This window comes from Clarias gariepinus, chromosome 12, assembly GCF_024256425.1.
Source record: "Clarias gariepinus isolate MV-2021 ecotype Netherlands chromosome 12, CGAR_prim_01v2, whole genome shotgun sequence".
Classification (NCBI taxonomy): Eukaryota; Metazoa; Chordata; class Actinopteri; order Siluriformes; family Clariidae; genus Clarias; species Clarias gariepinus.
In genome coordinates, this window is record NC_071111.1 from 10,051,670 (window position 1) to 10,066,080 (window position 14,411).

The following is a 14,411-nucleotide window of genomic DNA, read 5'->3' on the forward strand; positions in this document are numbered from 1 at the left end:
TATTTGGTTGTGTTGTAGACTTAAATGCAGGCTGTTTTTAAGGAGTAGAAAATAGAAGGAATGAAAAATGACACAATGCAAATGATCTCTTGTCCGAGAGCCAAGTAATTCTAATGGCAATGACTGGTTTCATTATGTACTGTATGTTTACAACAAGGAGAAATGTTTAAAAAAAAAAACATTGAGACAAAGAAGGCTTAAAAACGCTGTAACACTACCCTCAGCATTGGGAAACTGAAGATCTGATAAGGCTACACAACATCAACACGACAGTGGCTGATTTGTATTTACAGCGAGCCTTTGGAAAAATACTGCATGTGTGGTCATTTCCAATTTGCATGTTTATAGAAGCTGGATTTCTGGCGGAAGGGAAAGTGTAGGCGCTCGCTTCTGGTGTGCTTTTTAAACCACTCGGGCTAGAAAGTTATTATTAAATCTTGGAACATGCATGTTCTTCAGAGCAAGTTTTTCACTGACTTTGAAGGAGCATTTCATCTAACTAAGCTATTTCCTGCATACAGCAAGGGAGGATTTCAATATAAACTCAGCTGGGAGTTATTGTCACACCCCTTTCCTCGTACAGTCCTAATGTCGTTCCAGGCCCTTTGCACGTTGCAAGTTTGGGATGTTAAAGTAGTTCCTGGGAGGCTGGCGTTTCAGATGTGAAGCACTGGGAAAAGTGCACATATATAAAGAACACATAACTGTGTGGTGTTATTCGGCACAGTCAAAAGTCCCGGTTTGACTTGAACACCCCGAAATATTTTCATACACATTTAAATAATGGGTTTAAAATGTAAAAATCTGTATCTAAGGCTATCTCTGGCTGCAGAGTTTTTTTCCCCTACTCCAAAACACACACACACACACACATACACACACACACACATGTGCATGCATCAACACAAACAATCAGATTCTAAATTTTTCTATTCCAGCATAAAAAATAAAAAAAACTACTAAATTTATACAGAGTTCCCATTTTTCATGTTGCCTCACAACCTGGAAATAAAATGTATTGTTTGAAGATTTGCATCATTTCATTAACAGAACATGCCCAGAACTTAGATTTTTATTTTTTTTATTGTTAAGCAAACAAATAGGACAAAATAACAAAACTTCAGCGTGCATAGAATAGAGTCAGTACTTTGTAGAGATACCCTTTGCAGCAATTATAGCTGCAAGTCGATTTGGACAAGTGTCTATGAGTTTGCCACATCTTGCCACCTGAATTTTTCCCATTCCTTAAGGCAGAACTGCTCACGCTCCTTCACGTTGGATGGTTTATCAAAAATATCCGTGTATTTAGCACCATCCATCTTTCCTTTGACTCAGATCAGTTTCCCAATCCTTGCTGCTGAAAAATATCACCACAGCATGATGCTGCCACCATCATGTATTACTGTGGGGATGGTGTCTTGGGGTGATGGGATGTCTTGGGTTTGAGCCACACATAGCGTTTTCCTTGGTGGCTAAAAAAAGTAAAAATCTGACCAGAGCACCTTCCAACAGGGGACCACATGTCTTTTGGCAAATTCAAAACGTGCTTTCACTAATTGATGGCTTTTTTTCTACGGAGTGTACAGCTTATTGTGATCCCATGCGCAGATACACCAGTCTCTGCTGTGGAACTCTGCAGCTCCTTCTGGGTTACCTTCAAACATGTACTTCATCAAACATTTGGATATTTTTTTATAACCCAACCCTGACTTGTACTGCTCAACAACTTTGTCCCTGACTTGTTTGGAGAGCTCCCTGATCCTCATGTTGTGACGCTGCTTGCTTAGTGGTGTTGCAACCTCTGGGGCCTTTCAGAAAATGTGTTTTTATACTGACAGAACTTGCAACACTTAGATTGCACACAGGTGGACTTTGTTTCACTAATTATGTGACTTCTGAAGGTAATTGGTTGCACTAGACCTTTTGAGGGGCTTCATAGCAAAGGGGGTGAATACCTATGCACATGCCAATTTTCTTTTAAAATTCTTTTTAATATATATTTCTATATGTATTTTATATGTATAAAATATATATTCTTCCTTTCACTTCACCAACAATTTTGTGCAGATCCATCACATAAAAGTTTGATTTAAAAAAATGTAATTTACAGGTTATAATGTAACAAAACATGAAAAATGCCAAGGGGTGAATACTTTTGCAATTATGTGCCCTTTGATGGATAGTATCCAGGGTGTACCCTACCATGTGCCCTAAGTCTCCTGGGACTGTAAACAGGATAAAGCGGTATAGACGATGAGTATAGAGATGTGGTACTTCAGACATTACAATGGAGGGCACTGAAGCACTTCATAGAATACTGGGCACATTTATGTATTATGGTACTTCAGTGGGTACTGCGGAAGTACTATGGTACAGTATGTACCATCATACTTTTATGAATACCATGGTACTTACGTGGCACTACCCAATTCAGCAGGTATCTAAACTGGTACTGCCTGTCTGATACCACGGTGTACGTAGACATGGACAAATTGATGGGAACATTCTTTTGAAGCCACTGAATAATATAGGGTGGATAATATTCCATTGAAACATCTGACTAATCAGAAATGTCATCTGTTTTTTCCTTGACCCACTTGGAGTCGAGCACTTGCTCTAGGTGGAGGCGGACATGTCCGCAAATTGACATTTTAACTCCAACAGAAAATGCAGGGGGCCGGTGTACGTTTCCTTCCTCCCCGTCCCTCAGTTTTCCTTTTCCTATGGGCCTCCCTTCCTCTTGATAACGCAAGCTGTGTTGTTTAGCTGCTCTAAAGAAAAGTCCTGGAGCAAGCAGAGGCACAGCATCAGGGTTAATCGAGAGGATATTCAGGGAGCCTAAATGCAGAGAGAAGGAAGATATATACACTTGGCTGGTGAGTAACTTGGTAGAGGTTTTGTGGTTAATTTTTTTTTTCTCCTTGATGTCCATTTTCCATTCTCTCTCTCTCTCTCTCTCTCTATCTCGCATTTCCTCTATCTTACATTTTAGTACATATACTGTACAGGTTGATGTGTTGGTGGCTCAGTGGTTGGTCTCTCGCATGCCATGATGCAGAAGGCTTGGGTTCGATTCCCAGCCAATACCCAAATCCCAGCCACTGGATGCTGTGCTGGTCCCAAGCCAGGATAAAAATGGGAGGGTTGCATCAGGAAGGTCATCCAGGGTAGCACCTGTGGCAAGTTGTTGTGCGGATCCGCTGTTGCGACCCCTCAATGAGAGCAGTTGAAAGACTAACAACAACTGTACAGGTTAAAGTGTGCAACCTGGCAGTGGTTAGTGTTAGCAAAACTCTGTTACTTTTCCAACAAGCTTGTCATTCTACAAAGTAAGGAGAGGAAACTTTTGCAAAACCAAAACTGCCATGCCAGTTTTTAGATTTTTTATTATTTTTTTAAATCAGGAGATCCTTCCTCCCTAAATTGAGTAGCTGGTCCTTAAACTCTTTACTTAGGCAGTGGAGATCATTTTTTGTTTGCATCCAATGATGCTGAATATAAAGTCCAGATGCTGGTTGTTGAACACAAAGGATGACGTCATTTCCGTTTAGAAGCAGGTGATCATTATTGCTGGTAAATCCCGTTCCCATCTAGGGTGGAGGAACTGTAACCATGGCAACAAAATGTGTGTCAGGCATGCTTGCTATAACATCATACAGTTTATAATCAGCATGCCTGAGAGAGCCAGGGAAAGAGAGAGACAGAGCGAGAGCGAGAAAGAGAGAGAGAGAGAGAGAGAGAGAGAGCCTTGCTGGATCACCTTAATCATGCAGGGTAAGCACAGCTCATTTTCTTTCTCTCTCTCTCTCTCTCTTGCAATCTCCTGTTTCTCCATTGCTGCAGGGCCTGGATGGAGGTGATGTGAATAATTCATGCCTCTCTTCACTGCACCAGAAATCTGACGCGTTCTCTCTTTCATTTTTCCTTTCTCACTTTCTGTCTCTGCTTGCATAAATCTGCTGCACCTTTAAAAAAATGTATTTTAAATATTCTGTATTAGAAATGCACATACTGTATGTTTCCGGCTATTTTTTTTTAGGTTTATCCTTAACCCTTGAATGCTAAGGGATTATCTCTGATATAGAGAATCTTAACCCATCTGTAACACGCTGGAGAAAATCTAATCTTTGCAAGGCATTTCCCTTATAGCGACTGAAACAAGCCTGATATTTGCAAATAGGATGCACTGGATGTGAAGCTGTATCATTAACTGTGTTGTGGATTCTCTACAGGCTTAAAAATAGCAAACCTAATTCCTTCATGATGAACAAATAGTGATGGTTGTTTGAGGGCTGGGACTGAGTTAGCCAGTATAAATGAGTTATAGTTTGCAACTCTCTCTCTCTCTCTCTCTCTTAACGAACAATCACATTTATATGAGAGCCACCGAGCTGCTCTGATGCCTTTACGTCATGGTTGGGCGAGACTTTAATTGAGCTTACACTGAGCACATGAGGGCAGAGACGTAAAAAAAAAAAAAAAAAAAAAAAACACAACACATTTATATACCATCTGTCCAAAACTCGAGCAAGCCTTACAAAGAACAACCTAAAAAACTGACAGCTAATGGAACAGAATAAACTTTTGTGAAACTTTTTACAATATAGATTGCAGGGGTGGACAAATCAGTCTCCTGGGCTCCCAACGCAAACAAATCCCACTTACTATTGTGTATGGAGAATTTCTAGTGCATGTTTAAACTAATGCACTTCACTTTGATGCTGTAACTATGTGCTGTAGCATATCCTGCTGTGCTGTACAAATCTGCCAATAAGCTTGCACAATAAGCACACAATATGTCACCTTATTGCAAAAATACAGGGCTAACAAGCTGGAAATTATCGACTGCCTGGCCAAAAATAAGTCACACATTGTAATATTTTGCTCAAATTCATAAAGCTTTGATTATGGCACACAATGTGTGAAAGTGATTCTTCATGCTACCAGAACCACTCTTGCACAATTCGAGTCGTGGAATATGCCCGTGCTAGCAGGGGAAGAAAAACTCCATAGATATGGTAACCTGTATTTAGTACATTCAGGTCATCAGCTTACTAGACCTGAACAACTGAAGCAACTGATCATAAAACTGCCTACAAAGGCTTGTACAGTGGACACATGTGTAACCTTCTTACCCTGACATGCCCCTCACTCTAGAATAGGATCAATCTGAACTCATAAGGGGCGGTACAGTGACGTTAGCAATGTGGCCTTACTCCTCCAGGGTTAACGGTTCGATTCCTACCTTAAGTATACAGTATGCTTGTGGAGTTTGCATGTTCTCCTTAGGCATGGTGAGTTTCTTCAGGGTACCCATGTTTCCTCCTACAATCCAAAGATTACTGTAATTAAGTGTATGTGCGCTGTGCCCTGCGATGGATTGGCACTCTGTCCAGGGTGTACTCTACCTCATGCTCAGGGACTACTTGGATAGGCTCCAGGCTCCCTTCAGACCCTTTATCATTCTCACTAACAATTAATGTTCTTATGGCCACACAGCTGCTTAATCCCCATTCTGTACATTTTCATCACAGAGTGCATGTGGATTTTTTTATGCAACTTTACCAAGAGTTTAAGTGATCTCCAATAGTGGTCATTTCAGATTAAAAAAAAAATAATTCTGACCACATTTGTAGTATGAAGTCGGCAGTTCAGCACTATCCTTACAGATTTTAATAATGTGTTGGATGGTTCTTAAACTAATCCCAGCAATTGTAATGTTTTCTTTGCTTGATGCAGGCCAATTTGTCCCTATGAAAGGGATTTTTTGGTAAATGTGTGATGCAAGCAAAAAATGCTGCATCTCATAAGGAAAAAACGTGACTTAGTGACTGTTTGTTAAGGGTGCAAACATGACAGAGCATTACAGAATCAGGACATGTTACAATTATAGCCACACAGTCACCTTCTCTTTATAATGCATTAATTATTCACATCAATTGAATTTTATTGTCATTATAGATACTGTATATCTGGCCTCAGGTGTAAGCATATAACACATATTAGTGCAAACTGGCAAATAACTAGTAAGACAGGAAGAGAACATTTAATGAAGTGCAAGACACAGTTTTAGGGCAGTGTGCAGGTCTTGTCTAAGGTTACTGGAATCGGATTGTCAAACTAACTCACTAGCTTGGCATATGGTATTGCATTACATTATCAAGTCAAATCACTTTTATCTACTGTATGAAGCACTTTTATAAATAACTAGTGTCGACCAAGGTGCTCTAGATTGGCTCGGTTACGTCTAAGCAGTGAAATCATGGAGAAACAATATGAGACGAAACATTACAATTGAAAAAACACCACTGTATAACTAAGAAGAAGAAATTAAAACGTCATAAGGATCCTCCTCCTTCAAATGCATGAGAAAATACATATTATAAGGGGTGTTAAAGTCAAACTGCGACTTCTGATGAACTATCTCGTGATTGTTGGCACAAAACCGACTGACATTTACACAAGTCTTCAAGCGCGGTACGGTGAAGAGACTCTTAGCCGCAGTTAAATGTTTGAATGATGCAAACATTTTAAATAAGGTCCCAGCCTTATTGATCCCAGCCAAGGTGGCTCAGGGTCCACTGCAGTCGCTTCCATAAACATTCAGCAAACGCCTGATCCTTGTCACCAACCTGGGGAAGAGACGCATCTGTCTATGGGAACTGTACATACAATCATTCACCAACACCACTTGTTCATTACCGGAACTCGGCTGTGAGATATTGCTACATTCTCTGTACAGTCCTGACATCGCTCCAGGACAATTTCATATGTTTCTGCTATTGAAGGAGTTCCTGGGAGGTCAGCGTTTCAGACATGAAGTCGGTGGTTATAATGGCTTGAGCATACAGTAAGTCCCTGACTTACGAACATTCGAGTTACGAATTTTCACAGATATGAATGGACAGAGATGCGAACTAATCATGGAAGTAGCTTATATTGTACATAAAAGTGTATTGAACAAAAAATAGACACTGCAGTGCACCAGATTCAAATATTCACAATTATATACAGTAATTACAGCATGTAAGTGAATGTATAAAATGTCTAAAGTCTGGTATATTGTATGTGTACATGTGTTGGGTTGCGGGAGAAATGTGTCGGCCTCACCAGTTCAATGAATCAGTCTGGGAGCATGATGATAGAAAATGCCTGTCCTGTAAAGCTGTCCCAAAGGTGAATAATCGTAATTCCAGAAAATCATCAATGAGACACTGTTTACAGTCTTAAACAGCTCTAAAACAAAATGGCGTCTGTTCCAGAGCGCGGTGAACACAATGTACTGTAACGTTATCCTTCCCTTCAGCGTCTTTTTTTCTTTAAACGAGGTCAGCTGCCGCTGCTGCATTACTGGGATTCCCCCTCGCAACTTGAAGGCCCAGTCTTACTAGCTTATAATGTGGAACCATAATACCAAACCAGCGTGTTTTTTTTTCTTTCTGCTTTATATTGTATATTTTTGTCAAAGATGTACAAGACTCACTTGGTCTGACTTACGAACAAAATCGAATTATGAACATGCTCTCGGAACGAAAACTTTCTACCTTGATTGCATCTAAGCACTAGTGAAACACTGAGATAGTGTAGTTTGGTATTAGTGTAGCAAGTGATTATATAGAGAAATATTATGAGACCTGGAACTTATTCAGAGTTACAGCATGTAGGATTCTGACTTAAGGCAGTTTTTCTTGCTTGTTGTCAATTGAAGTGAGGAGCAGCTTCCATTCTGGCACTACTGTCTGACAGATTGATGTAACTACAGTATGTACCACTGAATATTATATTTTGTACTGTAAAACTATGGAATTGTATTTGAGACGAAAGAGGATTGAACATTTTTGGAAGGTTTTATTATAGATAAAAGTATAAATGAATGTAAAACAGATGCATGCGTGGTCAGCTTATCTTTTAAGCCTTAAGTTTTTTTTTTTTGTTTTTTTTTTACAAAAAAGTATATTGAATCATCTATCATTTTTAATTAAACCAATACTCACACAACATTACATTTCCATTTAAGGCAACCAAAAGGAAACATTTACAGAGAGACAGATGTGCATGGCATTTCACATAGACTTTTATCTTCATTGATATTCTTTCAACGCAGGCTTGGTCTTGCCACTGAATGCAACTGGACTGTGTGTGTTTGTGAGGATAAATGTGTGTGCTTCTGATATATGCTTTGAGACAGATTATCAAGGTTAGAAGGTAGCCTTGGGACCCTGTCACTCAAGTGTTTGCATTTCTGTACTCACAATTTAACTCTTTTAGTCCGGGCTAATTTTTCCTACTACTAATGTGCGTAGTAGTTGCTTTGCGTGTAATGTTTTGAAAAAGAAAATTATAGGTGTATTATATAATGCTCAACAGCAAGCAAATTATGTTTGTGTGTATGTGTGTGTGATCCATCCACTCATATGTCTGTCTATTTTCACTGGCGTCTCAGTGTTCTTTGCTGTCACCCTGTATTTAGCCAGCTGTGTGTGGCCTCACCTCTTCTGCAAGATAATCTTTCTCAGCTCTTATTACACACACACACACACACACACACACACACACACACACACACACACAGAAGAAAAGCGGCAAATTGCAGCTATCTGCAGTGATTAAACGAAGAAGGGACTGGGCACAGCTGATGCTATGGCTCACTGAACTTCCTGCAATTAACTGTTGTCACGGGCAACAGTGATGTCAGCATTTAAATGCTTTGATGCAGCCCCGAATCAATGAAGCAGCTTGTTTCGATTGTGTGGCTTTTATGGAAAATGCATGATTGTTTTGCCAAGTATAAAAATCACAATTCAGGAAAAAAGGAACTTGTAAATTCTCTTCATTCAATCTTAACCCTTGTACTTGTGTATGCATTTCATATTCTCTCGTTTGCCTTCAGACATGGCATGTAATACCCACATAGTGGCAAAAATGTAGAGCAGTAGTGAATGTGTCGTTTCAGTTTCAGACAAATGTCTACTGTATACTTTGTGTATGTTTATCTGTATGCATGTGAATGTGTGAGTGTGTCTGCGCGCACATGCCTATTTTTCCATCCCTCTATACTGTACTTCTCTGATTTCCCAGTGGGCTGGGGTGTGAAAGACTCTTTACCATCCTGTGTCGCACCAGACACCTTCCTTTAGACCTGAGAATGAACTGACCCCGTTTTGCCCTCAGAACTGCCTTAATTCTACGTGGCATTGATTTAACAAGGTGCTAATTTCAGTCAAAGTTGCTCTTCTATCAGCTTGAATCAGTCGGCCCATTCTCCTCTGACCTCTAGCATCAACAAGGCATTTTCGCCCACAGGACTGCTGCATACTGGATGTTTTTCCCTTTTCACACCATTCTTTGTAAACCCTAGAAATGGTTGTGTGTGAAAATCCCAGTAACTGAGCAGATTGTGAAATACTCAGACCGGCCCGTCTGGCACCAACAACCATGCCACGCTCAAAATTGCTTAAATCACCTTTCTTTCCCCTTCTGACATTCAGTTTGGAGTTCAGGAGATTGTCTTGACCAGGACCACACCCCTAAATGCATTGTAGCAACTGCCATGTGATTGGTTGATTAGATAATTGCATTAATGAGAAATTGAACAGGTGTTTCTAATAATCCTTTAGGTGAGAGTATATATATATATCCTTAAGGCCACCAGCACTGATCGGTGCATAGGGCAACGAGAGTTCTCCATTGAGGGGGAATCTCCATGTATATAGTTCACATATATATAGAGGTCTGCAGGTGTGCAGACCTCTATATGCTTTGGAAATTTGCTGTGTGTTAACACAATGCTTAGAGGGAAAGACATACAGTAAACAAAGTTCTTAGAGAATCAATTGTTGCTGCACATCAATCTGGAATGGGTTATAAAACCATTTACAAACAATTTGTAGAAGTTCAGCGTTCTACAGTGAGAAGAGGAGAGCATTCAAGACAGTTGTCAATCTTCCCAGTAGTGGACGTCTAAGCACATTTATGTTAAAGTCCATGACAGCACAATTAGAAGAAGACTGAACAAGTATGGTTTGTTTGGAAGGGCTGCCTGAAGAAAGTCTTCTGTATAAAAAAAGCACGGAAATACGACCGAGGATGGACAGATGGGAGCAAAGTGGAGTTGTTTGGCCTTTATGCCCAGCGCCATGTTTGGGAAAAACCAAACAGCAATTTCAGCAGAAACACCTCATAACCATTGTCAAGCATGGCGGAATGAGGAGGAATGATGATTTGTGCTTATTTTACAGCAACAGAGGCTTGGGCACCTTGCAGTCATTGAGTCAACCATGAACTCCTCTGTATCCCCGAGTATTCTAGAGGTAAATCTGAGGCCATCTGTCTGACAGCTAAAGCTCTGTCTTGCCATAGGACAGTGATTGAAAGGACAGGAGTAAATTAACATCTGAATGGCTGAAAAATAAAAGAATCAAGGTTTAAGATTGACCTTGTCGAAGTCCAGATGTTACCCCAGTTCAAGTTCTGTGTTGGATCCTTAACAGAGTTGTGCATGAGCAAATGCTTAAAAACCTCAATGAACCTTAATGAACTAAAGCAATGTTGTAAAGGAGAATGGGCCCAATTTTCTCCACAACAATGTGAGAGACTGATAAAGTCATAAAGGAAATGGGTTTGAGTCCCACCTTCAGGTCTGTGTGCATGGAGTTTGCATGTTTTTCAAATTTTTGGTTCTCCAGTTTCTTGGGTCCCTGCGTCTTCATATGGAGACATTAGGTTTTGGGTTTGCTGCACCTTATACTTCATTCTGTCTAACTCAGACCCATTGTCCTCATTAGCAGACACTTTATAGCATCATCTAATGGTACAGAAGCAAAAGCACAATACTTTTACTTACATATTAGGTCATACTAATCACAAATATATAGGAAAATAAAAAAATATATGCTAAATTAAAGCTTGTGTCTTAAGATGCTAGTGCCGCATCAACACTATTTTTCTTACATCGCCTGTCGCATTTCTTGTATTTTTCCTGTGCTTTAGTGTTGTTGTGTTTGATCTGGAGATCTGGGGTATGTGTGAGATTATGTGTACGTGTGTTTGTGAGTCAAGGTTAAGGACGTTGGTTTTTGGTTACCCAGCTATTAGGAGTGAGATCGCAGCTATAAACAGGAAGCTAATGTCACGGCTCGGATTAGTGCCAGATGAGTGAGGGTGAGAGAGAGAGAGAGAGAGAAGGAGAAAGATATAGAGTATGGTATTATGGATCATGACTCATCCCATGTCTCATCCCATGTCTCCCCCTTTATAATGATAAGTCTCCCTGATTGTTTACAGTTTCAGCTGAAATGGTGAATGAAGGGTCATACTGTATAGGGAAAGCTGGTTCATGTGATCACATAAACTGTTGTAATGTATGTGTGTGTCCCATTTCCCTGGCATCTCTCCTTGTAGTAATGTGACCTGAATAAATCACCTTTTTCTGTTGTTCTGGGAAGCTGGGAGCCATCAGACCCTCCGGTCACAGTATGTTCATTCGGCAGATGGATTGTTATGTTGAATATTGCATACGTTTAATCATATCACTGTGAGGCACCTTAAACCCTTTAGTGTTGATGGGTTATGTTTCTTGGCCTGTATCTTAAACAGTGATTGATGCCATGTTGATGATGAAGTGTTACAGTAAACAGGGGTCAGTGGTAGCTCAGTGGTTAAAGCATTGAACTATCGATCGGAAAGTCCCAGGTTCAAGACTTTCTCAAGTTGCTCTTGGATAACGCCGTCTGTCAAATGCTCAAATGTAAGTAAACAGGAAGACTTGCGATGTCTTCTTAGCTGCATTAATGCCCTGCCTTGAGTGTGTTACAAGACACATACTGTACATGTATTTTATGCCATACACATATAAAACATGATATATTCGCATCATGATGCACTTTTCTTGATTAGTTTTAGGGCTAATTCACCTGTAACAATTCACTTGGACTTAAAGAAGAAAAGAAATAAAAAGGACAAACACAACTCATCTATGTTTTCCAGCATATTTTTTGCTTATTTACATCATTCTAAGGCATTTTAAAAGCAGTTAATTAGTTTTCATAGTTGGCACCCTCCTTTTAAATATAATTTTACAATTTTACTTTCTTTCTTTCTTACTTTTATATTTTTATATATTAACATTTTTTCTGTTTTTTTTTCCTCCTTATTTAGACAATCCCAATCCCACCTGATTTAGGACTCTCCCCTATCTAAGGGAAGCTACTAACCAGGAGGCTACACATTTACATTTATAGCATTTGGAAGACACCCTTATCCAGAGCAACATACATTTTTTATTTTTTATTTTATATACATCTGAGCAGTTAAGGGCCTTGATCAAGGGCCTAACGGTGGCAACTTGACAACCACTGAAATACCCCTGTTTCCCAATTACCACACAGCTGTTCTCACAATGTTAGGGGACAGCATAGCACACTTAGGGGAATGACTATTAGAAGTATAGTCATACAGTAAGTGTAAGTAGAGTTCTGACAATATTGCTATCTAGGACTCCCAGCCAAGGATAGCTGTGGCATTATTGGGATTTAAACTCCACAATATCCTGATGACAGACTGGATTGCCTTTCTGTTGCATGAGCTTAAAGTCCATTTTAAGGGGATTTGTGGAAAACATTATCAATAGCAATAAGGATGTGACTTGGTGGTGGCGGCGGCATTCTATCCTGTCACCTCGCTCTTTGTGCACACAAATATGAATCTACCAAAACTGCCATTAATTTACTTCTCCCAGACATGGATCTGATGATCATTATAAATATAGATGTTTCAAATAAAAAAAAGGTACTATGCCAGATGGTATGCGTATGATTGCAGGTTTTCATCACGCTAGAAGACACTGATCTATGCATATGATGAAATAGAAATGAAATAAAACATTGGAGATGAGTTGTGTCCTCCTTTATAAACATTAAGAAAATATAAATAATACAAACACATATAAAGGACATGGGAATAAGCTGAGAGAGAGAGAGAGAAAACAGATTTGATTAATCCTCCATGGTGATCTAAGAGGATCAAGAGTGTCGAATCGTCTTGTCAGGCCTGTCGTCTCTGTGCAGGTTTTATATTTAAACATGACAGCTATTAAAGCCAGGAGTGTTTGTTACACATGCTATGGCTCAAAGGATGCTGTCATTCAGCTAGTGTGTAATCTGGTATGACGCTTCCGTCGTTTATATATTTACAACCTGTCATTAATTCATGAGCTTGAGATTGTTTCTGAGAATGCACTAGCCGTGACTTCGGTGACTGCACACACTCTAACACACACACGCACACACCGTTCAGCTTGTCAGTGCAGTGACGCATTATTGAGACTCAGTGTCGTCATTTTGTGTATTAAAAAAATATTTCATAACGACACACACATCTATGAAGAAAGATAAAAAAGTTGGAATGAGAAAGAAATAGCTACGTGTAGTGGGTGTGTGTTTGTGTGTATACTGGAAAACGGTGGTCACTGGAAGGGGTAAGAACACAAAGTCCGGTTCTATCGAAAAAGTGGGAAAAATAAGTTTTTAAGTGATGGACAGAGAGACAGAGAGAGAGAGAGAGAGACTATTTTTATCCTCCTGGCTCTTGAGTCTGGTTTCAGATGAGGGACGACAGCAGGGCAGGAGACAGACAGAGATTCCACTACCATCCGTCACCCTTAAGGGGAAAAAAAGGAAAAGACAGTAAGTGAGAGAGAGAGGGAGTCTGGGAGGGAAGAAAGAGGGAAGGATGAAGTAAGGCCACTCTGTGATGGATTTATACTCTGCTTAATGTTGATGTACTGATGTTCCCCATGAGCTGTGAATGACTTGATTGGATATAAACTACACAAACACACATTACTGATACAGAGATCCCTCTCAATTCTCACAGCAATTAATTTATATATATAAATTATATATTATATATATATTACACTACTATATAACAACAGCCCTGATAATATCACTGGCAGTAGGGTTTATATGAATGTGCTTGTTTCCATAGTAACTTGCACAAGAACTTTTAAAGTGGATGCTCAACATAAGGTATGACTAAAAGGATTTTTTTTTTTTACTACAGAAAACTTACTTTTAAAGTCTTGATGCTGTACCAGTTATGCAACAGTTTCGTGAGTACTGTAGTCTTAAATGTTAGTGCTTTTTAACAGAGACAGAGACAATTCTTTGTCTACTTGGACTTCAAGATGGAGGATTTTGTGGGGTGTTTTTTTTAGGTACATTGGAACCTTGGATTACGAGCATAATTCATAAACCAAAGCAAATTTTCCTCATAATAAAGTATGTAAACTCAAATCATTCGTTCCACAGCCCCCAAAAATAAATACATAAAAATAATTAACACAACATATTAAGTAAAAAAAGCTAATTAACATAGTCTTTACTTGAAAAAAAAAAAACGTAAAAATAAAT

The 14,411-nt window shown here is 39.4% G+C and overlaps 1 protein-coding gene across 5 annotated transcripts in view; it reads left to right on the forward strand.

Annotated features, from left to right (window-relative positions):
• LOC128534031 (coiled-coil domain-containing protein 136) overlaps positions 1 to 14,411 on the forward strand; it is a 43,543-nt gene that overhangs the window by 2,984 nt on the left and 26,148 nt on the right. Inside the window, exon 1 of one of the 5 annotated variants that reach the window (XM_053508288.1) lies at positions 2,777 to 2,876. The exons of the other annotated variants lie outside the window; for them this stretch is intronic. Within the exon in view, the coding sequence (XP_053364263.1) occupies positions 2,843 to 2,876 (34 nt within the window). The 5' untranslated portion in view covers positions 2,777 to 2,842. Of the gene's footprint in view, positions 1 to 2,776; positions 2,877 to 14,411 lie in introns of those variants that run through there. 5 annotated transcript variants of the gene reach the window in all.